Source organism: Miscanthus floridulus, chromosome 5, assembly GCF_019320115.1.
Source record: "Miscanthus floridulus cultivar M001 chromosome 5, ASM1932011v1, whole genome shotgun sequence".
In the NCBI taxonomy this organism is placed as follows: domain Eukaryota; kingdom Viridiplantae; phylum Streptophyta; class Magnoliopsida; order Poales; family Poaceae; genus Miscanthus; species Miscanthus floridulus.
Genome location: NC_089584.1, coordinates 116881933 through 116909525, shown reverse-complemented (window position 1 = coordinate 116909525; position 27593 = coordinate 116881933). Strand labels below are relative to the sequence as shown.

At 46.1% G+C, this 27593-nt stretch overlaps 1 protein-coding gene and 1 long non-coding RNA gene across 2 annotated transcripts; both read left to right on the top strand.

Annotated features, from left to right (window-relative positions):
- Positions 1-5491: 5491 nt before the first annotated feature.
- Positions 5492-6924, top strand: LOC136455191 (uncharacterized). Its single transcript, XM_066455323.1, has 2 exons — positions 5492-6073; positions 6526-6924. Exons 1-2 carry the CDS (start codon positions 5492-5494, stop codon positions 6922-6924), a joined length of 981 nt encoding a protein of 326 aa, XP_066311420.1.
- A 6760-nt stretch (positions 6925-13684) lies between these two features.
- On the top strand, positions 13685-23917 carry LOC136453210 (uncharacterized). Its single transcript, XR_010758970.1, has 3 exons — positions 13685-13923; positions 21089-21638; positions 23727-23917. It is a non-coding gene; the product is annotated as an uncharacterized lncRNA (long non-coding RNA).
- Positions 23918-27593: the final 3676 nt, after the last annotated feature.

Genomic DNA, 27593 nt, shown 5'->3' with positions numbered 1-27593 from the left:
ACCTACAAAAGAAGATTAATTCTTTTTAGGTACCCAAACTTGCTTGGTTCCTTGTAGGTTAGTTACCAAGCTCTTTGGTACCTAAATAGCCTTCTTCTTTGGGCCCACAATTGGTGTACCAATGAACTTAGTATTCACACCATTGACACCCTTATAAAGCATGTAACAAGAATCAAATTTGATTGAAGATACATTAGGTAGCTTGTTCTTGTTAGTCTTGCACTTTTGCTTTATATGCCCAACTTGCTTGCATCTATTGCAAAACCGACCATTGCCCTTCAGAAAGCTAGCTTTGGGAGTGACAAAGGCCGCCTTGCCTTTTTTGGGGTTATAGCCTAATCCCTCTTTGTTGAGAGAAAACCTTTGGCTACCCAAGCACTTTAGCAAGCGGGCATCTCCACCATAGGCATTGCCTAAGGCACGAGTGAGCTCATTCACCTCCTTCTTGAGGGACTCATTTTTCATTTTTAGTGAGGCATCACAAGTGATTCCATCACTCAAAGGTAAAGTAGAAGTGGTAGTGCTACAAGAGAGGTTAGTGGGAGCAACTAAAATGGACTCATCAATAAGATCACATGTTAGTCCCACATCACATGATACGATCACTTGCTCCTTCTTGGCTTCCTCCACTTTGACTTGCTCAATGAGAGATGGGTGAGCCTTTTCAAGCTTAGAGTGAGCTTTGCCAAGTTTCTCATGGGCTTCCATTAACCCATCATGAGTGGCATTGAGCTCATCAAAGGATTGCTCAAGAAATTTTACTTTCTTACGCAATTCTTTGCACTTCTTTCTCTTCATCTCATTGCAAGCGTGCACTTGCTCACACATGTCCAAGAGTTCCTCCTTGGTGTACTCCTCATCATCATCACCATCATTATCATCATCCCTACAAGAATCACTTTCACATTCATCATCAACATCACTCTCATCATATTTTACTTTGGTAGGCTTTGCCATGAGGCATGTCGATGGAGTGTCGAAGATGGAGAGCTTCTTGTTGATGGCGATGCTTGCTAGTGCTCTCTTGATAGATTTCTTGTCATCATCACTAGAGCTATCACCATCCGAGGAACCATCACTATCCCAAGTGACTACATAGCCTCCACCTTTCTTCTTCTTTTGGAATGTCATTCTCTTCTCCTTCTTCTCCTTCTTTTCTTTTTTATCCTTTTTGAGCTTCTTCTTCTCATCCTCATCATTGTCACTATTGTAAGGACAATTTGCTACAACGTGATTGGGGCTCTTGCAATTGTAGCATCTTCTCACATACTCTTTGCTCTTGGTGTGATCTCTTCTCTTTCTTGCACCATAGCCCTTCTTCTTCATGAATTTGCCCATCTTGCGCACAAATAGAGCCATGGCTTTATTATCAATGTCACTAAGATCATCATCATCACTTGATTCTTTCTTGGATTTGCCCTTATTCTTGGATGATGATGAGTTAGCCTTAAATGCTACAATCTTCTTCTTCTTGTCCTCTTCTTCCTTCTTGTCCTCCTTGTCATCCCCCTCCCTTTCCACATGGTACGTCTTTTGTGTTATGACATCACCTAGTACTTGGTTGGGTGGGAGTAATGTCCTTCAATCCTCCTCTTATGATGAGCAATCTCAACATCTCAAATCTTGAAGGTAAGCACATCAAGAATCGATGAGAGACATCATCATCCTTGATCTTTTCTCCTAATGCCTTCAAGTCGTTGACAATGACTTGCAATCGATGGAACATCTCCGGAATGCTCTCATCATCCTTTATCTTGAAACTTGTCAACTTGTCCTTGAGGATGTACAACTTGGTACTCTTCACCGCCGGTGTGCCCTCATATGTTTCCTCTAATCTCCTCCACGCCTCATTTGCTCTTTCACAATCTTTGATTTGCTCAAACACCTTGGAATCAATAGCATTGTATATGGTGTTGAGAGCCATTGTGTTGCATTGCTTGTTGATCTTGTCTTGGTTGGTGGGATCATCGGGATCAATGATAGCATAGTCATTCTCGGTCACATCCCATACTTGATTATTTATTGAACCAAGATACATTTTCATCTTTCTCTTCCAATAACCATAGGATGTGCCATCAAAGAACGATGGTTTGCCCCCCACATGGTTGAACACAACTTGAGCCATAATTTGACACCGAGGTTGTTAAGCCTTTAATCAAACGATGACCACAGCTCTGATACCAATTGAAAGGTCCTAATATGGCTAGGGGGGGTGAATAGCCTATTTAAAAATCTACAAATCGACTAGAGCAATTTGATTAGTATGACAAAAGGCTAAATGCAAACTTGCTCTAGCTCTACAAGGATTGCAAGCCACCTATCCTACAATTCTAGTTGCAATGATAGCTAGACACACAACTTGCTATGATACTACTCACTAAGAGCTCTCAATCTTTCTACTCTAAAGAGCTCCACTAAGCGAACTTAAATAGCAAAGCAAGCTCTCAAATCTAATTACACTAAAGAGCTTGCTACAACTAGTTCGCAAGAATATAAATGAGTGAGTAGGATGGTTATACCACCGTGTAGAGGAATGAACCAATCACAAAATGAATATGAAACCAATCACCGGAAGAATATCAAATGGCAAGAGACAACCAATTTTTCTTCCGAGGTTCACGTGCTTGCTAACACGCTAGTCCCCGTTGTGTCGACCAACACTTGGTGGATCGGCGGCTAAGAGGTGTTTCATAAACCTCGTCCACACGATTGGACACTGCAAGAACCTACCCACAAGTGAGGTAACTCAATGACATGAGCAATTTACTAGAGTTACCTTTCGGCACTCCACCGGGGAAGGTACAACTCCCCTCACAATCACCGGAGATGGCCACAAACAATCACCAACTCGTGCCGATCCTCCACCGCTGCACTAAGCCATCTAGGTGGTGGCAACCACCAAGAGTAACAAGCGAAATCCACAGCGCAACACGAATACCAAGTGCCTCTAGATGCAATCACTCAAGCAATGCACTTGGATTCTCTCCTAATCTCACAAAGATGATGGATCAATGATGGAGATGAGTAGGAGGGCTTTTGCTAAGCTCACAAGGTTGCTATGTCAATGAAAATATGCAAGAGAGTGAGCTTGAGCTGACCATGGGGCTTAAATAGAAGCCCCCACGAAATAGAGCCGTTGGGCTCCTCACTGCACTGAACACGGGCCGATTGGACGCTCCGGTCAGATTGACCGGACGCTGGACCTCAGCGTCCGATCATGCAATGTGCGCCACGTGTCATCGGCTTCAAACGCCGATCGCTCGATTTCAACGGTCAAGTGATGATCGGACGCGTCAGTTAGAAAGTGATCGGACGCTGGACCTCAGCGTCCGGTCATTTCAAGTAAGCTCCCAGAGACACATTTCTTCGACCAGACACATCCGGTCGCACTTGACTGGACACAACCAGCGTCCGGTCAGTTACCCTGACTTCTATGTAGCTACGTCAACTCTGACCGTACGCTGCCTTCCAGCGTCCGGTCAGTCAGTGGCCCAGCGTCCGGTTGCATGACCGATGCTAGGTATTCACTGCCACGCCTGACCGGACGCGCTGGTCCCCCTAAGACCAGCATCCGGTCAGATGTAAAATAGTGAGACTGACCCTCTTTCTTCTCTATCTCCTTCACCCTTGCTCAAATGTGCCAACCACCAAGTGTATCACCTTGTGCACATGTGTTAGCATATTTTCACAAATATTTTCAAGGGTGTTAGCACTCCACTAGATCTTAAATGCATGTGCAATGAATTAGAGCATCTAGTGGTACTTTGATAACCGCATTTCGATACGAGTTTTACTCCTCTTAATAGTATGGCTATCTATCCTAAATGTGATCACACTCTTTAAGTGTCTTGATCACTAAAACAAAATGGCTCCTACATTTTTATACCTTTGCCTTGAGCCTTTTGTTTTTCTCTTTTTTCTTTTCCAAGTTCAAGCCTTTGATCATAACCATGCCATTACAATTGTCATGATCTTCATCATTGCTTTATCACTTGGAGTAGTGCTACCTATCTCATGATCACTTTGATAAACTAGGTTAGCACTTAGGGTTTCATCAATTAACCAAAACCAAACTAGAGCTTTCAGTTGTGTGGCTGTAGATTTATTCTAACTGGTGTATTATAGGGTAGGGTAGATCCCTATAGATAAATAGAGAGAGACCAAAGTGGACAATTCATGTGTGACCAATTAGGGTGAAGTCTTCAGAGTTTGCATAGACTTGGTCGTCCAACACGGCAACATGGCGCGGTTCAACACAAACGTTCGAGATGGCGGTGGCGGCTAGCTACGCAAACAAACCCAAGGGCGACGACTGCTAATGGATTACCGCTAACGCCCCTATTTAGCCTATTGATGAAGTCAGGCTTTGCGTCACGCTGAGTTTGCTATTGAGTGTCGCCGGGTGCACGTCGTATTAGATAATCTACTACTTCAACACATAGCAGGGGAAGGTGGCACCAAAAAGGCTCCCTGCTGTGGTACTATAGCCGCTGCAGAGGCAGGCGCCGAGCGACTCACCTACTGTACTGTAGCCACATGTAGGGGCAGGCATCAAAGTCAACCCTGACGTGTTATCTAGTCACTGTAGCAGTATGACAGCTGTACTAGGACTAGATGGATAGAGTTGTATATATAGTTTACCACTGCAACTTAGTAAAGAGAGTTTAGATTTGCCATCTCCTCTGCAGGGCTCTGGCCAACACTGGTGCTCGTGCTGTGTGTGTTCTGTTCTCCCCTCTTCTTCTATCTCTAGCCATAGCTGTGTGGTCGAACAACGCCCATCGTGGTCAGCAAGATCGGTGAGTGATCGTCTCACCTGAGCCGTGCTCGGTAAGACCAGTGAGTGGTCGACTCACCTGAGCCGGTGATCTTGTATGGGCCAACAAGTGGTATCGGAGCTGAACAAGCGTCGTTGCTGGACTAACCATTGGTGATGTCGAACGGTTTGGAGATGGGCGACAGCAGTGGTGCTGCTGTGGCTGCCTAACCGTGATACGAGGTCGTTGTTCGCACGGTGCGGGAGGTCAGTGGCACCAGTTGGCCGACGCTGACTCGCACCAACTATGGCGAATGGTCGATGACCATGAAGGTCAAGCTTAGAGCCTGATGGCTCTGGAATGCTGTTGACAAGGGCACCGAAAATGAAGAAGATGACATGTCAGCATTGGAAGCTATCATCGCTGCTGTACTGGTAGAGTACAGGGAGCCCTTAGGGGTGAAAAGCTCTACTAAGGAGGTGTGGGAGGCTATTGCAGCGATGCGCGTCGGTTCCGACCGCGCAAAGAAGACGACGACCCAGCTTCTAAAGCAAGAGTACGCCAACCTCAAGTTTAAGGATGGTGAAATGGTGGAGGACTTTTCCCTCCGCCTATAGACGCTCATCAACAAGCTGAAGAGCCACGGTGTCACCATCGATGAAAAGGAGGTGGTCTCTAAGTACCTCCACTCCGTGCCGGCAAAGTACATCTAGATCGCTCTCTCCGTAGAGACGATGCTGGACTTGTCCGCCCTCACCATTGAGGATGTGACAGACCGTCTATGGGTGGTGGATGAGCGCTTAAAGCAGGCGACAGCAACAAAGGACAGCGGTAGGCTACTGCTGATAGAGGAGTGGGCTGCTCGGAGGAACTCTGGGGTAGCCTCCTCCAGCCGTGGTGGCGACGGCAAGCGCCACGGTAAGGCTTCTTTCGAGAGGAAGAAGCAGGTCGACCCTAACGCCTGCCGACGCTGTAGGAAGATGGGCCATTGGGTACGAGAGTGCCCAAATCGTAAGCAAGAGAAGGCTAAGGCTCATCTGGCGCAAGCTGATGATGAGGATGAGGTTACTATCCTGATGGCGACGTTCTGTGCACTGCACGACGTCGAGGCTGAGGAGAAGGTAGAGGTGACGGCGGTGGAAGGGCCTGGGATGGTCCTAAAGGCTATTAACCTCGATGAACCGCGCGCCCAAGTCCACCTCGGACGTGTGGGCGCCGACCAGGAGCAGCGGTGGTATCTGGACTCTGGTGCTAGCAACCACATGACGGGCTCCAAGGCAGCCTTCTCTGAGCTCGACGACGATGTTACCGGTACGGTAAAGTTTGGTGACGTCTCAAGGGTGGCAATCCGAGGGTGCGACACCATCATCTTCAGGTGCCAGAACAGGGAGCACCGTGCGCTAACGGATGTATATTACATCCCACAGCTGCGTATACCGTAGCTGCGTTCAAGCATCATCAGCATTGGCCAGCTGGATGAGCGCGGTAGCGAGGTACTGATCAAGGACGGAGTTCTTAGGATCAGGGACCGGGAGCAACGACTTCTTGCCAAGGTAAAGAGGTCCCAGAACCGGTTGTACCTGCTCGACTTGAAGGTGGAGCAGCTGGTGTGCCTGGCAGCAAGGCACACCGAGGAGCCATGGCTGTGGCATGTCCAGTTCAGACATCTCAGCTTCGACGCACTTGGTCAGCTGGAGAAGATGGTCCAAGGGCTACCCACATCGAGCACGGAGGCGAGCTGTGTGATAGCTGCCTGGCCGGGAAGCAGAGGAGGCTACCGTTCCTAAAGGCGACCAAGTATCGTGCGACGGACGCTCTTGAGCTCGTCCGCGGCGATCTCTGCGGGCTGATCACGCCAGGCACAAATGGTGGACGGTGGTACTTCCTCTTGCTCGTGGATGATTATAGTCGCTACATGTGGCTGCAACTCCTGATGAGCAAGGACGAAGCTGTGGCGACGATCAAGAAGTTCAAGATGCGCGCAGAGGCCGAGAGCGACAAGAAGCTCCGCGTGCTAAGGGCTGATCGGGGCGGTGAATTCGCTTCGGTGGAGTTCGTTGCGTATTGCGCGGATCAGGATATGGTGCGACACCACACCGCGCCGTACTCGCCACAACAGAATGACGTAGTGGAGCGGCGGAACCAGACGGTGGTCGGTATGGCTTGATCCATGATGAAGGCCAAGGGTATGTCAGCAAGGTTCTGGGGTGAGGCGGTGACCACAGCGGTGTTCATCCTCAACCGTGCTTCCACCAAGACCCTGAAGGGCAAGACGTCGTTCGAAGCTTGATATGGGCAGAAGCCAAGCATGTCCTTCCTCCGGACATTCGGCTGCATCGGCCACGTCAGGGAGACAAAGCCGATCCTCACCAAACTGGAGGATAGGAGCACACCGATGTTGTTCCTGGGCTACACGAAGGGTACCAAGGCATACCGGCTCTACGACCCACGCGGAGACAAGGTGCTTGTCTCACGCGACGTCGTGTTCGACGAGAAGGCGGCCTGGGACTGGAACAGTCTGAGCACGGGGAAAACTGACGGCTTCACCAGCACCTTTATCGTCGAGCACTTGGTCATTCACGGGAGTGGAGACGCTGGGGAAGAGGTGACGAGCACTCCGGGAAGGGTGCCAAGCACTCTAGCACTAGAGCCGAGCATTCCTGTGGCAGTGCCGAGCACTCCTGGAGGGATGCCGAGCACTCTAGGAGTGGTGCTGGGAGGTTCTGTAGTGGTGACGACCACTCCAGGACGGGTGCCGAGCACTCCCGTAGCGGAGCCAAGAGGTCTTGCAGTGGTGCCAACCACTTCAAGACTGAGGCTGAGTACTCCTGCAGTAGTGCCGAGCACTGCAAGAATTATGACGAGCTATCCAGGAGTAGTGCCGAGCATTGCATCTGGGGTGCCAAGCACTCCAGGTGCTGTAACGAGCACTCCGGCGGAACAGGGAACTCCATCGACGCCGATCGAGTTTGCCTCACCTCCAAATGACATCACTGAGTTCGTGGATGCCTTCCACGAAGGTGAGGAGGTGCAGTTCCGCAGGCTGGACGACCTCATCGACGGCACAGGGCCCTCAGGCCTGGTGGGTAGGCTGCTCAGTGACCTAGAGCTACTGCTCGTCAGTGCAGAGGAACCACCCACGTTCGCACTGGCCGAGCACGATGAAAACTGGCGACGAGCGATGCTGGAGGAGATAAAGGCGATTGAGGAAAATTAGACTTGGCAGCTCGTCGATCCACCTCCAGAATACCGTCCGATCAGCCTGGAGTGTGTGTACAAGGTCAAGCGGAACGAGCACGACGCCGTTGTCAAGCACAAGGCGCGCCTCGTCGTCCGAGGCTTTGTCCAGCGCGAGGGCATCGACTTCGAGGAAGTCTTTGCGCTGGTAGCGCGCATAGAGTCTGTCCGTTTACTACTAGCTTTGGCAGCAGCAAAGGACTGGCGCGTCCATCATCTGGACGTTAAATCGGCCTTCCTCAATGGCAAGCTAGCGGAGACGGTCTTCGTCAGACAACCTCCAAGTTTCGCCGTCAAGGAAGAGGAGCACAGGGTGCTCTGACTGCGCAAGACACTCTACGGGCTGCGGCAAGCCCCGCGAGCGTGGAACGCCAAGCTTGACGCCATGCTGAGCGAGCTTGGGTTCACGAGGTGCGCAACCGAGCACGCACTCACCAAGCCGCTCGGACGTCTTCGGTTCACGGAGCTGAATGAGATGATCGGTATGGAGGGGGTTCAAAGGTTAGCAGTAGGATTAGGGGAAGAATTATTAGGTAATTTACTGCTACCTTGTGTTAACACACAGTAGGGAAAGGCGACGCCGAAAAGGCTCCCCTGCTGTTGTACTGTAGTCGCTGCAGAGGCAGACGCTGAACGGCTCATCTACCGTACTGTAGCCACATGTAGGGGCAGACGCCAGAGTCAGCCCTGATGCGTTATTAGTCACTGCAGTAGCATGACAACTGTAATAGGAATAGATGGATAGAGTTGTATATATAGTTTGTCACTGCAACTCGGTAAAGAGAGTTCAGATTTGACATCTTCTCTGTAGGGCTCCGACCAGCGCTGGTGCTCGTGCTGTGTGTGTTCTGTTCTTCCTTTTTTCTTCTATCTCTAGTTATAGTTGTGTGATCGGACAACGTCTGTCGTGATCGACAGGATCGGTAAGCGGTCATCTCACCTAAGGGCGCGTTTAGTTCCGAAAATTTTTGGCTTTTGGCTACTGTAGCACTTTCGTTTGTATTTGACAAAAATTGTTCAATTATGGACTATTTAGGCTTAAAAGATTCGTCTCGCCAATTACAGGCAAACTGTGCAATTAGTTATTCTTTTTACCTACATTTAATGCTCCATGCATGTGCCGTAAAATTTGATGTGACGGGGAATCTTGAAAATTTTTGGTTTTGGGTGGGATCTAAACAGGGTCTAAATCGTGTTTGACAAAATCGGTGAGGATCGACTCACCTGAGGACGTCGTGCCTGGAAGCCTGCGGGAGACCCCATGTCTCCATCCCTGCCGGCTGCCTCCCGGGACGGTAGAATAGTATACGTACGTGCTTGGACCGGCCCGCATCGGCTGACCGAGACCGACGACTCGCTCGGCGTGGCGTGCGGGACGGACTCACCGAGTCACCGTCACCGATTCCCCCTTCCTGCTACGGCCTACCCACGGGGTTTCGGGTGCTACAGGCTAGTGCTCCTGCTCCGTCGCTTGTTCTGATTACAGATCTTTAAGCCAGCTGCATTGGAGAACATGTCCAGTACTTCCTTGAGCTTAGAGACTCCACTGGTCTCATCTCTTAGGACAATTAAGGTATCATCCGCGTACTGCAGGGTCACAGCACCTGACGCCTGGTCAGTTGGATAGCTGATGGTGCTTGAAAGTCTTTTAATGAGTGCTTGTAGGGTGTCAGGCCCTATTCGTTTATTTGACTTATGCTGATTTGTTGTATGAGGAAAGCACCGTTCGTTCGTTGAAAAATACTGCTGAAGCAGTGCTGTAAAACAGGGTCCAGTAGAAGAAAAAGGTATGGCGAGATGGAGTCACACTGCCTTAATCGGTTAATCCACGTTTGCACGAAATCCATGGCCCTAGGACTCCATTAACAAGAACAGCAGATCTCGAGGAGTTGAGAATACACCCGCATATCCATCTTCTCCACTTGGAGTTGAAGCCTCGAGCAGCTAGAATAGGGTCCAATCCGAGCCAGTTGACAGTGTCGAATGCTTTTGCAAAATCCAGCTTAAGCACAATAGTTGGAATCTTCCTCTTATATCATGTTTGAACAATCTCAGCTGCATATATAAAAGATTCAGAGATGGACCGGCCCTGCAGAAATCCTGTATGCTTCAGGTCAATTCAATTCCCAATCTCTTTCTGTCATCTGCAGGTTGAAGTTTTGGATAGAATCTTGACACTGCAGTTCTGAAGGCAAATCGGCCGGAAGGAATCAACTGAGACAGCTCCTGGCCTCTTGGCGGCGGCAGCGGAAGGCCAACAACGGGCCTGTCGGGCGGTGTGCGGCGAGTGGGCGTGTGCGGCCAGGCAATGGAGCCGGAGACTGACAGGTCCAGAGTCACACGCCCATTGGCCTTCCACCGCCGCCGCACCCAGTCATCCGCTAGAGTTGAGAGAGAGAGAGGCGGGTGTTCGGCTCCATGGTCGGCTGCTTTCACGAGACGCGCGCTCGCAACGCCGGCCAAGCCGCGCGCGCCTGCGCCAAGCAGAGCCGCGTGCCTGGCTGCGCGCCCACGTCAGGCTAAGCCGCGCGCGCCCGCGCCGCTTCCTCCGCCTGGCCGCACGCGCCTGCTCGCCGTGCCCGCCCGACGGCCCGACGCTGCCCTTCCACCGCCACCGCCGCCGCACCCAGCCACCCGCTGCCTGCTAGCGTTGAGAGGGACGACCCTGAGAGAGACGACCGAAAGATAAGGGGTAAGTTTGTCTTTTTTCACAGGGTTTTTGTTAATTTTTAATTGCTTTGATCCGGATATAGATAACTGAGTTAAGAATTAGGGTAAACGGAGCCTTCGTTTTGGAAAAGTAGGGGTAAAAACACAAAGTGTAAGAAAGTGGGGGGTAAAATCACAATTGGGTTTTGAAATAGGAGTAAAAACGCAATATTCGGAAGGACAAATATGTCATCTTTCAACTTTTTAACACCGTTACCTGCTGTTCACGGAGTAGGGGTAAACTGAACCTTCGTTTTGGAAAAGCATGGTAAAAACACAAAGTGAAAGAAAATAGGGGTAAAATCACAATTAGGGTTCAAAATAGGGGCAAGAACGCAATAGCCCCAAAATAGATATAACTATTCATCATGATGATGTACCACCCATAATTCAATTATAATAAAATTCATATTTATTTTTCATGACTAAATATCTAGATATTATATAATACACAATATTAGAACAAAGAAGAACCTACATGCACTGCAAATAAGGATTTAGTCCTGGATATTCCGGGGAACCGACAATCCTGGTGCTGGCTGAAGCAAAGAAGGTCGCTAGAAATAAGCGCGTGTTTAGTTGGTCCCCAAAATCTCAAAAAGTGTTACAGTACCTGTCATATCGAATGTTTGCGGTCCGTGCATGGAGCATTAAATGTAGACGAAAAAAAATTAATTGCACAGTTTGGTGAGAAATTGCGAGACGAACGTTTTGAGCCTAATTAGTCCATGTTTAAACACTAATTGCCAAATAAAAACGAAAGTGCTACAGTAGCCCAAAATTTCAACTTACTGAAACTAAACACAGCCTAAGAGAAAGCCTACCTGAACACACATAGTATCCTTGCCAGTACATTAAGGGAATTTAAAGTGTTGAAAGATTTCTTGATGGAGGCGCCACTAAATAGCCCCACTTGCTGGAAAGTTAATCTGAAAAACCTTGCCCTCTGAGGTCCAAATTTATCTGCCTAGGATCTAAGGTCCGGAAACACTCCAATCCCCAGCTAAAGGCAAACTTGACGATGTTAATGTTGGTTGAGAATAACGTGACTATATGAAACAAAATTGTGTGAGATAAGAGCCATAAAGGAGTAAAGATCAGGTTATCCATTTTATACAGGTACAATTAACATGCAAATCCTGCAAAATTGTATACCTGAACATCTGTTATTACAAACAAGAAACTTTTGACTAATATGACCAAATAGAAAACTGTTGTGCCTCCTGTTCTACTGATTATGATTAAGGAAGAACACAAGATGACCATCTTTGAAATCAGGAAGTTTCAAAGTTATCTATATTTGCATTATTGATTAGGAAGTTTCACATGTGAGATAAAATTACAAAGAGCCTTTGTAGGAGAAGTTAAAAAAATATTTCATTTAAATGAAAATCCAGGAGCTTTGCCATTTCAGTTAAAAAGAGAACACATAAGACAACCTCTTAGCATTCACTCAATTTTAAACCAACCATCCAAATCAATCACATATTACAGAAATCAAGTTGTCAATCAAAATGACAGCAAATTAGAAGGTTGCACCTGCGGATCAACAATCGCTCGCTAATCACTCAACCACACCACAACAAAAGCAATGCAACCCTTACGAGAGACAATAACCTCAGCGGGCATGGAAAAATGGAGCAATGTAGCAGGGACCAACAAACCTGAAAGGAACCAAATTTTGATGTCACGATTCATCTCCATCTAGAATCCCTGCACAAGAGCATAAAACAATCTGAGAGAAATGTCCTATTTATTGTAACTCTCTTACAGGACTGAACTCAATGACCTATTTATTACAACTCTCTCTTACTGTACAATGTTAGTTTAGCAATAATTTCATTGCAGAGCTTGACCCCATCCGAAAAATGGAAAGGTTCATGAAGCCAATCAAGATTGCTTCTAGTTACCTCTACTTCTCTCGAACCTAAAACACTCCCCCAGGAACACTAATATGTGTTCGCCTTTTGGAGATCCAAAACCATCTGTTATAATGTGCCATTTATCTAATGAAGCTGCATCAAAATGACAAGTCTCCTACAACTAAAAAGAATAAAAGTAAGCCAAATTTTTTGTGCGACTTTTTTTTGGGTCGCCCTTCCCTCCCCTCGCTTGCGATACCGACCCGCAACGACGCCGAAGGAAGGCGCGTACGTCGCGGCTACGGGGTCGCCCTCCCCTCCCTTCCCTTGCGATATGACAAGGAGCGACGCCGAAGGAATCGCGGCCCGCAGCGACGTTGAAGGAAACCTAATCTCCTCTCCAATCAAAGCTGTCGCCCCCCGCAAGCCCTCGCTCCTCTCGTGAAGGATTCCTCCACACCCGCCCTCGCTCCTCGCGATTTGGATTTGGCCTTCCTCCGTCGTTGCCGTCGCCGGCCGGCATTGTTCGCCGTCGCACCTGCGCCATTGCCCCAGCCGTCGGTCTTGGAAGCCTTCATCGCCTCGGTCAATTTCACGCCCCAAGCTGCACGTTTCCTCCCCGCAACCGACGCACGAACCTCGGCTCCACGACCTCGCCCCGTGACGCTGACCCCGACACACGACCTCCTCCTCCCCCTGCCCCAGCCACCGCCCCCGTCGACCCCGGCACCCAGCCTCCTCCAGTCCTCCTCCCCGCTGCGAAGTGGCCCCCGACGCCGACGATGTCAGCCGCGACGCTGACAACCCCGGCACCCGGACTCCTCCTCGTCGCCCTAGCCGCCCCCGCTGATCCGGCACCCGGCCTCCTCCTCCCCGCTGCGACCGCACCCCCGCCGCAGACGGTGAAGATCTGACGGTAACCATTATTTTTTTCTTTTAGTTTTGATTTGTGGCTTGATCTGAGGTCACAAGGAACGTTGTCGACTCCTAACAGTCAATGAAAGATCCAAGAAATCGTGTTAAAAAATCAGAAACATCAGTATTGATCTACTATCTATTTTTTCCATTTGGTCAAAGTTGTGCCTTTCATTCAGGTGCTGCCCATATGCACCAAAGCTACTGAGCCAAGGTGACATCATTTGATCTCTGCCTTGTTTTCTGCACTGCAAAATTTCAGTCATGCAGGAGTCTTTTGTAGTTGTGTATGCAGAGTTCTTGCTCCACGGGGTGGTGTTCTTTGTCCTATCCTAGGGTTGGTGCTCATGGTGGTGGCACACACATTTGAGTCTGTAGTGTTCTACTATGGTGGAGCAATGACGATCGGCATTTTTCTTGTGATACTGATTATACTCTTTCAGGTAATTTATAATCCTCTTCAATCTGCTCTATATAGTAGTAGTTGAGCACTTCTGCTCTATATAGTAGTAGCTGAAAACATGCTTGAGCCCGCCGATGAGGGTAGCTAATAAGCTAACACCCGAACAAAAAGCAAAATGGCTGAAAAGACGCCTGAGCATACCGGCCGAGAGCAAAATAGCTAAAAACATGCTTGAGCCCGCCGATGAGGGTAGCTAATAAGCTAACACCCGAACAAAAAGCAAAATGGCTGAAAAGATGCCCGAGCATACCGGCCGAGAGCAAAATAGCTGAAAACATGCTTGAGCCCGCCGATGAGGGTAGCTAATAAGCTAACACCCGAACAAAAAAGCAAAATGGCTGAAAAGACGCCTGAGCATACCGGTCGAGAGCAAAATAGCTGAAAACATGCTTGAGCCCGCCGATGAGGGTAGCTAATAAGCTAACACCCGAACCAAAAAGAAAAACGACTGAAAATAAGCCCGAACATAAATCAGAGCAATTTCAAGAAAAGACCCTCAAGCTCCTTGTTCCAAATAGCAAGCGCTACATGGTTTCGCTCAAGAAAGCACTTGAACAACGCTTGTTAAGACAAGGCTTCCAGAACTCTACCATGAAGCGCTCGGGGGCTTGCCGGTCCTAGGATACTTTTGCAACCAGAAATAGGACCAGATGCTGACCACACTACGAGCTAAGCCAAGAAGAAGAAGCTAGAGATATCCTAAGTCTTTTTTAATACTAACAAGAACGCAAAGTTTGTCGACACAACGGGCTATACCGAGTTGTTTACAAGTCACGGACGAAAGCCAGACAAGCACTCAACAAGTGAAGGAAGTCTGTCAAGACATCAATCTACATACACCGAGTTGTTTCACATGGCACAGACAAAAGCCAGACAAGTACTCGACAAATCAAGAAAATTTGTCAAATACAACAATCTACATACAGCGAGTGGTTTATACAACACGGATGAGAATCAGAACAGATAGCTACCCGAAGAAAATTCTGATCAATTGGACAACACATTTAAAGAGTAAGCAAGGATTAGACATCCAGACAAAGAAGACATCAACAAAGATAGATGATCTTCATTAAAGAAAGAGTATAAGTATTCTGTTACAAAAGCCAGAGTGTAGGGGTTGATTACATTCAAGCATTGTGATCAGGAGTAGAAACATCAATATTAAGATTATCTACAATCTTCCTGGCTAAGTCATCGACCTCAGGCTCTAACCTCTCGACAGCATCGAGGTACTCTTGTCTCTTGGCTTCGTCAGCAACCTTGGACAAAGGAAAGTCCGGAGAAAGAACCCAGACCTGGGCAAGGACGTTCCTGGTGCAAAGATGGGCACAACGCTTCACGAACTCCTAGAAACAGGTCGGCACTTGGGGAATGAATTGAGCCCAAGAATGACCATCGTCTGCTGAAGTCCGAAGAAGGTCAGCTACTGACCGAAAAGACTTCCACAAAGCTTTCCAGTTTTCAGTAGCCGTTGCCAACTTGCCAGTCAAGTCCTCGATGGTCTTTTGGGCCTGCACAAGATCTCTGTCAGCTCCACGCCTAATTAATCTAGCAAGTGCGAGTTCTTCTTCAGCTTGAGCAATTACCTCATCAGCCTTGTTGTGGCTAGTTCGAGCAAGCGTCTTCATCTCCTCGATACCCTCCGAAAGCTTCTACTTTTCAACTTGGAGAGCTAGACCAGGCAACAGAAACAAGTCAGCGGAAAAGAAAATCATAGTACAAAAGAAAAAACGAAAAGTCAGCAGAAAGGGAAGCCAAAATACAAAAGGAAACAAAAAGAACCCGCAATACCTTTGCACTCGTTCTTCGCAGCATCCTTCTGCTTCTCTACCTCTACCACCCGGGCACGAAGAGTTTTCTCCTCCTTTTGATGCATCTGACGCTCGATCTCCAACTCGGCCCAGAGGAGGTCAAGCTCGGCCTTCAGGGCGCTTACCTCAAAAGACAACTTCTTCTCGTTTTTGGACGAGAAAAAGAAGCCGGTATGATCTCGAGAGAAAGACTGAACAAAGAGAGAGAGAGAGAGAGAGAGAGAGAGAGAGAGAGAAGGCATAAGAAGAAAACAAAGATTGAACATCCAAAGAAAGAACTCCAGCAAAACTCACCTGAAGCTTTTCACTAAAGGAAGTCGAAAGGGCCCCCTAGGCAGTAGTCAATTCTGACAGACGATGGGTGACGTCGAACTGCAGCAACACTTCGTCGTCCAAGCACTGACTACTGGTTCCAAGGAGAGCAGAGGGAGAAGCTGGCAAAGGCAAAGATGGCAGAACTAGGGCTATATCCTGGGAAGCCCCGGCTACCTCTCTAGAAATACCCACCGCCGTGGCCACGGTCACCTCCGGAGCAATAGGATCAACAGCGGCAGGGGACCCGACTTCCCTCATAGCTACCTCGCCGATCGAACATCCCAAGTCCAGAGACTCAGCGCACAGAGGCGGGTTAGAGGACTGAGAAGAAGTAGGCGAAGGGTTAAGGGAAGGCGAGGGTCTACAAAATCACAAGAAAAATCAACGATAAAGAATATGAGCGAGGGAAGAACAGAGAGAGAAGCAAAAAAGCTTAACAAGGAATCACTTACTCAGCTATCTTCTTCCTCATAAGACCGAAAGAAGACCTCACAGGGGGAACCACGGCAGCAAAGACATCCCCGCCACTCGGCAGCGGGAGCAGCGTAGCCGGTACCGGAGCCCCGGAAGAACTCGGTACCGGAGCTATGGAAGAACTCGGTACCGGAATCTTAGAGGAACTCGGTGCCGGTGCCCCAGAAGAACTTGTACCCGACGACCGCTTACTACAAAGAGATCAAGACCAAAGTTAGAACAAAAAGAAGGTTTCAACTACAGGAAAGCAAGAAAACAACTCACCGATGAGTAAGAAGGGCAGCACCATCATCCTCTTCCGCCTCACTCTCGACCAAGGTTGCCAAAACACCAGCTGAAAAAAGGACAAAAGTACTCGGTTCAAGATAAAAACAAGAAGACAAAGGGACAAAGCGCATTAATATGCTCACCTAAGAGCATGCTAGCTATAACTGGAGTACCTGGACAAGTACTTGACTGGCGGGACTTCTTGGCAGAAGACAAACCAGAAGAACTTTCAGCTCACCCCCTCTTTCCGACACTACGAGGGCCTCAGGGAACTGAATAAGGAACATACTCTACATATACATCAGGGTTTGCGGAAGAAACACCAGGAAGCATTACGACGGTTTGCGACTTACTAGTTAAAGAAGCCCCAGCAAGACTACCCCCAGCCCCCACAATGGCAGGGAGGTCGTGAAGGGGAATCGGGTCGATGAAGTTACGCCCCAATCCCTACGAAAAGAATAAGACAACAAGACAAGGAAGATTAAGTGAAAATAGATACAGCAAAAAGAAATACAAAAAGTACCTGCACAAAGAGAAAACAACTTACAGCTAGAGGTGGATTCTTTGCACAGAACTCAGAGACGGAAAGTGGGACAACGCTTGCTCCTTTCAGCATCTTCTGAAGACGCTCGAGTACTTCCTTGTCGGTCAACTCAAGGGCCAGGACCATGCATGAAGGATCCTTAGCCCTAGAGTACTCGAAGCCAAAGTTCTCTCGCTCCTTCAGAGGCTGAACACGACGGCAAAGAAAACTTGAGACAATTCTGAAGCCGGTCAAGCCCTGCTGCTTCAGAGTGCCTATCCGCTCAAGGAATGGCTGGATCGCCTGGAGCTCGTCCGGTGTCAGGGAGTTCTTTTCCCACTGGTCGTTAACCGAGGGACCAGATTCAGAATAAACGACGAGAGAAGGAATCAAATTGACGGCATAGAACCAGTCAGTACGCCAATCCCTCACAGAGTCAACCAGGTCATAGTCAAAGAACTTACTTTTAAGACCCTAGTGAAACTGAATCCCGCAGCCGCCAAGAGCATTGGTGTCTTTGTGGCGGGGTTGAGGCTTCAGACGAAAGAAGTGACGGAAGAGAGAAAGAGAAGGAGGAATTCCAAGGAAAGCTTCACAGAGATGAACAAAAACAGAAAGATGGAGAACGGCATTGGGAGTAAGATGGTTCAAACTAACCCCAAAATAACCAAGAAATTAATGAAGGAAGGCGGAAGCAGGAAGGCAAAGTCCAGCACGGATAAAGGAGACGAAGAGAATAATCTCACCAGGGCCTGGAGCAGGGACCCGATGCTCGTCTAGAGCCCTCCATTCAGCAATGTCCTTGCTCTGGATCAGACCATCGCTAACAAGCTCGCGAAGCTGGTCTTCAGTCGTTGTCGGAGCCAGCCAAGACTTCTGGGCAGCCCTCATGGCCACGAACTCCTGGTTCTCGATCACGGAAAGAGATGACTCCTCATCCATGAAGGTTGCCTAGGACTTGCTCGCGGCTTTCTTCCTACCCAGGTACTAACAGAGGCAAAAAGCACTAGGGAAAGAGAAGGCACGGACGGCGGTGCTCAGATGGTGGTGGCAATGGCGATGGCGGAGTTGCAAAGGCTAGGGTTTTTTCAAGGCGAAAGGCGAAGGCAGGGTACCAAAGAAAAGGAGGACAAAGGCCTTTAAATAGATTTTACATCGGTAAAAATGCGGCCCACCAGGCCCGTTTTAACGTGGCATGAGAACGCAACGGTCCATTTACTGACAGAGCTAAAATGACGGAAGGCACAAATCCACACAACGGTATAGTTCAACGGGCAGATTTCGGACTTATCCATCCAGCAAAACGACAGAGTTACCATATGGCTGCAAAAAAGAACTCATCAGCCATGAAGCAATAGAAGGTTACCTCACAAGGAACATAACAACCCGGTTCTGACATAAAAAACTCGGGAATCTCACAGACAACCAGGACATCAACAGAATAAAGAATGACAACTCGAAAGACAAGATTCTCTCTATTACAAATGACTTCAAAAGATACAAGATTACACATCTTACAAGACCCAACGAACTCAGAACTGCGATAGGCAAGTAGCAAAAAGGAACCCGAAAACAACTAGGCTCTGGAACGACTACGTGTTCCAAATCGCTACTCGGTAGAACAAACCGCACTCGGCTACACTATTTTCTTCAAAGGACGGACGCAGAGAAGGACAACATGGAGCAGAGAACGGCAGGCATCTGTCTACCCAAGACCGATATGATGCTGGATATGGTGTTGATCTGCACCGGATAGTCTCAGGATAGGCGACGAGGATCAACCCAGAACTACCAGATAAAGGAACGAAGCCCACATCATAAGACTTCCTCCAACTACCGCCATGTATATCCTGGTATATTGCTGCTGCGGGATTAGCCTACCTCTAATCCCTATCGCAAGACTCCCTCCAGCTACGGCAAGACGTGCAAGAACTACAAAATATGCCAGGGGGCTGCTCTACTTTACAAACTACCATATTCACGAGTACAGAGACTTCAGAACAAGCAACAAAACGCTCAATGAATCAAAACAGCACCCTAGAAGGGTATTTATAGACCGAAGGAGCGGTGCACATGGACCAGGAGCACAAACGAAACAAGCCTAACAAAGGACACAGTAAAAAGGCAGAATTCAATGAAAATGACTCAGGCATGAAGGAACAGTACTCAAGGACAAGCATATTCGAAAGGATATACCAACACTATACAACTCATGAACAAACAGCATTCACACTCAACCACCACCATACAACTACATCTGACAATAGCAGACTACCAGAGAATATGCCAACACCCTGCACCCGATTTCTTCCTGAACAAAACAACCCGGATATATGCTCGGGGGCTGCAACAGGAGAAGTTCTCAGTTCTTTTCAAATAACATAAGATTCAAGACACTCCAAGACAACTACTTCGAGACAACAGTTTTTCAAACAACATAAGATTCAAGACCCTCCAACTTTTTGTTCCAAATAGCAAGAGGCTCGGGGGCTACACTCAGTGAGTGCACTTTTTCCTTCAAAAAGCGCACATCACTCAGAAGACTTCTTCAAGACAAATGACTTCAAGACCACACGACAAAAAGAACCCGGACATAACTATATCCGAGCTCTTTTCGACAAAGAACCCGGGTATATGCTCGAGAGCCTTTCGACGAAGAATCAAGACGATTTCAAGAAAAGACCCTCAAGCTCTTTGTGCCAAAACAGCAAGAGGCTCGGGGGCTACATCCAAATGGGAGTACTTTTTTCTTCAAAAAGGTACACACCACGCAAAGATCTCACGAAGCGCTACATGGTTTCGCTCAAGAAAGCACTCGAACGACGCTTGTTCCTGCTCGACGAGGCTTGAAGGAACAAGACGAGGCTTCCAGAACTCAACCATGAAGTGCTCGGGGGCTTGTCGGTGCGGGACCCACGGGATACCCCGCACGGAAGGGAGAACTAGTCTAACTAGGATTCTTTCCCTGTAATCTTAGTAGTAGTATTACTCTGTAATCCTACTAGGAACTCTCATTGTAAACCGACTAGGACTCTGGCCTCCTGACTATATAAAGGAGGGCAGGGCTCCTTGGATCAGGAGTTCAGAGAACAATTGTACAACACAACACTTTACGATCAATCCAACGCAAAGGCTAACGCCGACTGGACGTAGGGCTATTACTCGATCAAAGATCGAGGGTCCGAACCAGGATAAATTGACTGTCTCTTGCGTTTATCATCGAGTTCTGCATACACTAAAGCCCGAACATACTGCCCCGGGTACCCCCGTGGTAGGCTATCGGTGGTCAAACATCGATAGGTTGGTATTGGTAATGGTGGTTGGTGCCATTCTTGTAATGGTTTGATCGAGCTCACTTACTGTCTTATTTGAAACTACCATTTGGATTATGGAATATTTAAAGATTATATGCGAATTTGCATTGGAAAAATCCTCAATCAGCAATATACTTAAACTATTACAATTACAATATATACCTTTGGCAAAAGGCTTCCTCAGTGTCAATAGGGATTTGTACCTCCTCTGTTTCTTTTTTTTTGTTTTCAGAGGACAGTACTACTGTAGTTGATTGGCAATGATGGGTGCCACTAGCTACAGTCACAAAGTCTAATCTTTCCTTAGCTTGATGCTATGTAATTCAAGTTATTTTATACCAGTTGTATGCAACATTTCCACATGAATCTTAACTTTTGGCCTGTTCAATAGGAAACTTAAGTTGCTGCTTACCTGACCTTTTTTTCCCTATCTACTTTCAGGGAATGAAGCTTTTTCCAACTGGTAGAAAGAGTTCTCTTGCTATTTTCGCATACTCCTTGGTTGTAAGTATTGTTTAAAATAATGACAGGATCCACTTTGGTTTCTACCCTACACCTCTAGATCACTCATGTGGCAATTTTTCAACAACATGTTGGCATGACGACACGGGTATGCTGCGCTCAGTTCTTGTAGAAATTCTATTTTGAGAAGAAACTTGAGAACGGCACCAAAGATGCTATAGCAATACAAAATTTGGGGAACCCATGTATGCCTATGCATGATTCACTTGCAATTCTATTTGTTGTAAGGCTCTTCTCATGATTCTAAACTGCATTGCAGAGTAGCAACAAAATCCAGCAAGCTGAAGTGATGTTCAGTTTTCTAGGTTTTTGAAAGTTCATTTTCACTCTTTCAGGATTGTTGAAAACAGACTGTGTTCGGCTCTGTTGCTGCTACTGCTGCTTCCAATCAGATCAAAAGGGTGGAAAGGAGGCAGTGGACCTCGCAGGTCTAGGGGTTGCTGCTCTAGCCTCCTCTATGCGCTCGCCGGTAACAACTCATCTGAAATCTTGTTTATTATTCAAAGTTTCAAACTGGAAGTTTTTTTCTGTCCATGATCATTACTTCAGTTAGAGACCATCTATCCTTTTTCCTGTATTTCCTCCACTGCATTGCCATGTTCACACAGAAGGTGGATTTAGATGTGTGTGCCATATATTGATTAATCAGAGGTTCCTATATGGTTTAAAATATAAATTAAGCATCTAAGGTAATATGCATGTGCAAAGAAATCTGAAGTTGTAAATAAATACTCACTGATAATGGATTTCAAAATTTTGAGTTAGTAAACCGTTTATGATGCCTCTGGTTGCAAAACCTTCTAATGAGATTAGGGTCTCAATTTTTGCTTCATAAATTGCATAAATCCAAGTAGGGAGTTGAATTGCTGCGACATTTATTCTTCTCTATATAAGAACTGATGTCGACTGTTACTATTTTGCAACACAGATTTGTTTTTTTTTCTTAATAGCAAAACAAGTGCGTTACTGCATGTTTTTTTTGAAAGAACAGCACTACTGCAATTAGAAGCTGGTTTCAAAATATGTTGGTAACCTGCATTTAGTCTATGACAAACTCTGCTATCATTCCTACTCTGATATAGGGAAGGTTCATTGTCAAGATATACTTATTCTATTTCTCAGACTGATTAAACATATATCATCTTTTTCTTTCAGACTGATTAAACATTGAACTGAAAAGGATTCTGTCGGGGACCCAATACCAGGGTACCCAATGAGGTAGAACTAAAAACCATCGAACGTTGACACTTCCGGTCAGACGAGAGCACTACTGCGCTTCTTGCCCGAACGACAAAAGACTGGTTCCGCCTCGATCGACCACCGAGGGCTAGACTCCGTCTCGCCCGATGGCTAAAAGGGGGCTCCGCCCCGCCCGACCCCCGAGGGCTAGACTCCGTCTCGCCCGATGGCTAAAAGCGTACCTCGCCCGACGTCCAAGGGCGGGCTCCGCCTCGCTCGACGTCCGAGGGCAGGCTCCGCCTCGCCCGACCCCCGAGGGCTAGACTCCGTCTCGCCCGATGGCTAAAGGCGGGCTCCGCCTTGCCCGACGCCCGAGGGCGGACTCCGCCTCGTTCGACGTCCGGGGCGGGCTCCGCCTCGTCCGACGGCTAAGAGGCAAGACTCCGCCTCGCCCGACGACCGCACCCTGATCCTTCATAAGGACAAGCACAGGGTGAGACAGGACATTCGAGTCAACCATGATATCGAGGGCCATGCCCTGTGCGCCTGCAGGAAGGTACCGTCAGACTACGATGGGACGGGTGTTTTCCGCCTTTTCCATCATAAACAGTGCCCAAATAGTGTCGTGGACGCCAACTTTTGTCCCACAGTGTAGTATGCGCCGCCTTTAGCCCTCGGGCGCGGATACTAACACAGGCATACGACAGCCACTATGGTCCAAGACAGAACTCACGTCATCTACAGTGACGGACGTGTGGTCACTTCCCCGATTACTCCCCGAGGAGTCATAGCTCGGCTCTCCGGCACGCCGCACCATCCGCCGGCATAGGATGGGACGCACCCACTTGCTAAATGGGGCCAGGGTATGGTCTACGAGGATCAGCAAACACGCCACCTCAGACACGGTCTGCCATGTTAAAACAGGGTAGGCACAGGGAAAAAGGAAGACTTTTCCTTGAAGGACCTTCTATACCTTTGGTATTTTCCTCTTTCTCCCATCTGTAACCCCTGCTCCTCCTTGGTCTATAAAAGGGGGATAGGGCCTCCCATTGAAGGGACCGACTTTGGACGGACCAGTTCAACACACAATACATCACGCATACAACCAAGCAGCGACCAAGCTCTTGGCATCCTTTCGACCATTCCTTCAGAGACTTGGGACCTTTCCCTCTCTCGATCGTTTGTACCCCCTACTACGAACCTTTTCGGTACTGATAACACGAGCAGCAGCAGCAGACTGGACGTAGGGACATTTAGCCTGAACCAGTATAAACCTTGTGTCCTTCAGTGCATCATCCGGGCCTAACGCGCAATAATTATAAATTCACTAGCCGGTGTTTGTTCGAAACACCGACAGATTCCTTTCGCATGGATTGAGGAAAAGGTGCAACTGGAGATGAAGGCATCAGTCATTCCCAATCTAAGTGACCACGAGTGACGTGCCGATAGTCTTTAAGTCATGATTCTGTTTCTTTTTATTTTTCCAATTTAGCTTGATTCGTTTTGTTGAATAAGTTAATGGTACTATGTGCATCCATTGATTAAGTGCAGAATGAAATGTGACTTGTGGATGACATCAGTGCACCACGTAACAATTCTTTTTATAACAATTCTTTTTATGAGGATGTGTGATCCATCACCGGGTAAACTAGCTTCTGCGAGAGCAGAGTCATTCCACGAGGACAAGGATGTGATCAAGATCGAAGAAAGTTGAGTTGCCTCTCACTGTTCTCATATGTCCATCCACTGCAGAATCAGTTTTAAAACGGTACGGGTTATAATCCAATCTGCGCCTTTGTATGAGGAGAGCGATGACAGTGATTCAAGGGCTGTGTTACTGTTACATGTGTTTTTTTTTCTCTTTTTATTCATTACTATGCTAGGCAGTGCCAAACCATGCCACAATAAATACATCACTGAATATCTGAATCAATTCCTCTTTATGAATAAATGACTGAATAAATTCTTTTTATTCATTACTATGCTAGGCAGTTGTTGTTATCATCCAAGAAATAAGGAGATGTACGTGGATTATGTATCTTTTCTTTTAACTTTCAGAAAAGCCTGAAAGTCAAGCTCATCACATTTATAATCTTTTTCTTTATGTGCTCCTAGGCCTAGCTGGTTTATCTCGTCAGGTGGCAAAAAAGATGAAGATGAGGTCCTTTTCACTTTGATTTTTTAAAAAAAATTACTATGCAGCTTACAATTGCTTGCAAGTTCAGATTTTGATATATGCGACAAAGGAATTTGCTCTCAGTTTGGGATATAAGAGATTGAAAAATTTTACAGATTGAAAGTTGGTTAAATGGTCTGCTCTCTGCATATATGCACATGATATGTTGTGGGTTGCTAGCTATTTTACCTTTGCCTACATGATATAGGGTTTAAATAAACTTGTCAGATGCTCCTTTTGAACGTGGATGGACCTATTAACTCTTTTATTTTGATGCTCAATCACCCTGTTTTTGGATGATCCATTTAGAAGAAATTAGTTGACAAAAGTTGTATTTTTGTTTTTACTGAGGTTGCATATATTAATATCTAGATAACTAGATTCTTAATAACTAATAAGTATATATTTGCTTGAGATGTTGAGGAAGAACCAAAAACCTTTGCTTGAGCTGTCGATTAAACAGTTTGCCTATCTCCTTTTGTAGAAAGTGAAAAGGACTCTCCTTTGGTTAAAGTTGGAGTCAGTTTGTTGAAACTGCATAGTCTTTTTGGATTTTACGGTCCGTTCCTAATCCCAAATAGGTACATACATACTGTATTTTCGGTTTCATGCACCGAGGTCCACTTGAGTGTTAAAACAGATTAGGTAACGTCAAGTGGGGTACTGATGTCAATTTTTAATTCTGCCAGGATCTGAGATGCATGACATGGCGTTCGGCTGGTAGCCTTTGGGCTGGTTTTGGATGATTTTGGATGGTTGAATAGTATTCTGTGAGAGAGAATAAACTGAAACAAGCTGAAACAAGCGGAAATGAGCTGGGACCCTACCAGCCGAACGAAGCCAGATCTGTTTCTAAAATAGTGTGATACTGCTTTTATAATTATAAAAGAAATATATACCACCATTAAAAGAGTAGTATGATACTCCTGCTACTAAAATATATACTCCTTTGTTTTGGGATTTATTTTGTAGTATATACTAACTGCAAAATAATATCATACTTGTTTTTGCTGTAGAACAGTAGTACATACCCCTAATGAAGCAGTATATACAATTCATGACCCGGTTTTGTTATCTGAAATATACTCTTTCTCTTTTTTTTGTTAACCAATTAAGTGTCAGTGATCTTTTAAAAGGTGCTCTCTAAAATAGTTGGATGGTTCTCGTTGGATATTGCAGTGTCTACTTCAATTGTCATTTAATTTCTAGAACCAAATAGCAGCTGATGTTGTATTCTCTTGGGTCAACTCAAGTCCTATACTTCTGTTAGACATATATGCCTTTTAGTTATTTGATTTGTCTGGTTATATGTTGTCGTAGCGTTAACACGGACATTATACTGTTTAATTTCACAGTATTATTATCTTATCGTGCGATCCATGTGTCTGTAGTATAAAAGTTTAGATGTCCCGTAGCAACACACGGGTAGTAAAAAAAAAGATAGAAGGGCCACATGCATGGCACATAATCGGACGAGCGGGTGCCCGACGCTAGCATTTCACCGCAGTGCTGCCAATCATGTTGTCCTCCCATCTAGCCAATTACTTGTCGTATGTGTTGTTTTTATCGTAAATATATAATACATAACATGTATGCCGTATCTAATTTTTAACAACTTCGGTGTCGCGTCCAAGCCGGTTCTTGTTCTTCTCCCGTCTCTGTGAACTATATGTTATGTATAATATAATAACTATCACTCTCATTTCATGATGCATATGAACAAGATGTGCTAAAAATAAATCCAAGAAATTTTCTCAAAAATCAAAAGCACCAAACCATTGATATGGTATCCTAAATCAATTACCTCTGTCGTTATTAAAAAAGAAAATAACATCTAAATCTGAATTTAAATTACACAATTCACCATTATGATAGAAAAAGTAAAGTAAACCCTTAGATCTGTATATGAATTAACTATATTTGCTATTTTAACAATCTATGGAACCCGAATATACATTACCTACCTCTATCGTTATTAAAATTAAACTAAAATATTTACTCAAAAATTTTGAATGAAGGGAGTATATCACAAAACAATGAGAATAACTCAGAGCACACCATAAAACATTTCATGAGTAATATGCAAACAATCCAAAACATAACATGGAACATTTCATGGTACGATTAATATGTGAACAATCAAAAAAAATTGTAGGACATCTCATGGATAATAAAGGAAAAGAAAAGAAAAAATAAATATGAACAAATCCTGTATTATAGGAAAAGGAAAAGAAAAAAATAAAACAGTGATGACGCCTTGAAGAATATAAGATGAAAAAAATAGAAGGTGGTGCAATGGGAGAAAAGAAAAAGAAAAAGAGTCCGACGGGCCTAAACTTGTGCATCATGGTATATTCCTTCATTCTTTATGGACGTACCATGCTGTGAAATGGCTAACTGGAAGAGAAGACAGCTTCTATAGGCCGAACATGCAGCCAATTAACTAGTTGGGTGGTGGGCCTTGTCATATACTCCCTCTGTCAAGTCGTTCTCGTTTTTCGAGAAGTCAATATTTTTTAACTTTGATCAACTATATATAAAAAATATAAATATTTATAATATATAATTAGTACAATTAGATAGATCGTTAAATATATTTTCATAATAAACTTATTTAAAGATATAAATGTTGCAAGTATTTTCTATAAACCTAATTAAAGTTAAGAAAGTTTGACCTGCACGTATTCCATAATGACCTTCTTCTAAGACGGAGAGAGTACGAAGATTGACGTCATGGACCATGGCCAGTTTCTGGTCAGAAAAAATCTATTTGACCCCTCTTAACTTTTTTTTCGAAGGCAAGTGGGACTTATATTAAATTTTGCTACAGTACATCCTCAAATTACACATGGAAGAAATCTAAAACAAAAAATATAATATTCTATTCATACCTTTTCATCTTCTTCCCTAATGGAATCCATTGAACGTGGGAGCTAAGGTGCAGTCCATATGCCGAATCCAATGACCAACCCTAAAACATTGGACACGTTGCAAGATCCAACACTTCAGAACCAGTCCAAAAGTATCTAAATCGTTGAAAGAATATCGACGGTTGCATCGTCGGGTACG

Bases quoted from the DNA above. Each gene is read 5' to 3' on its own strand.
- LOC136455191 (XM_066455323.1), top strand. From the start codon at position 5,492: ATGCTGGACTTGTCCGCCCTCACCATTGAGGATGTGACAGACCGTCTA. The intron at 6,074-6,525 runs GTAAAGTTTGGT...GCCGGGAAGCAG, and splicing joins ACGACGATGTTACCGGTACG to AGGAGGCTACCGTTCCTAAA.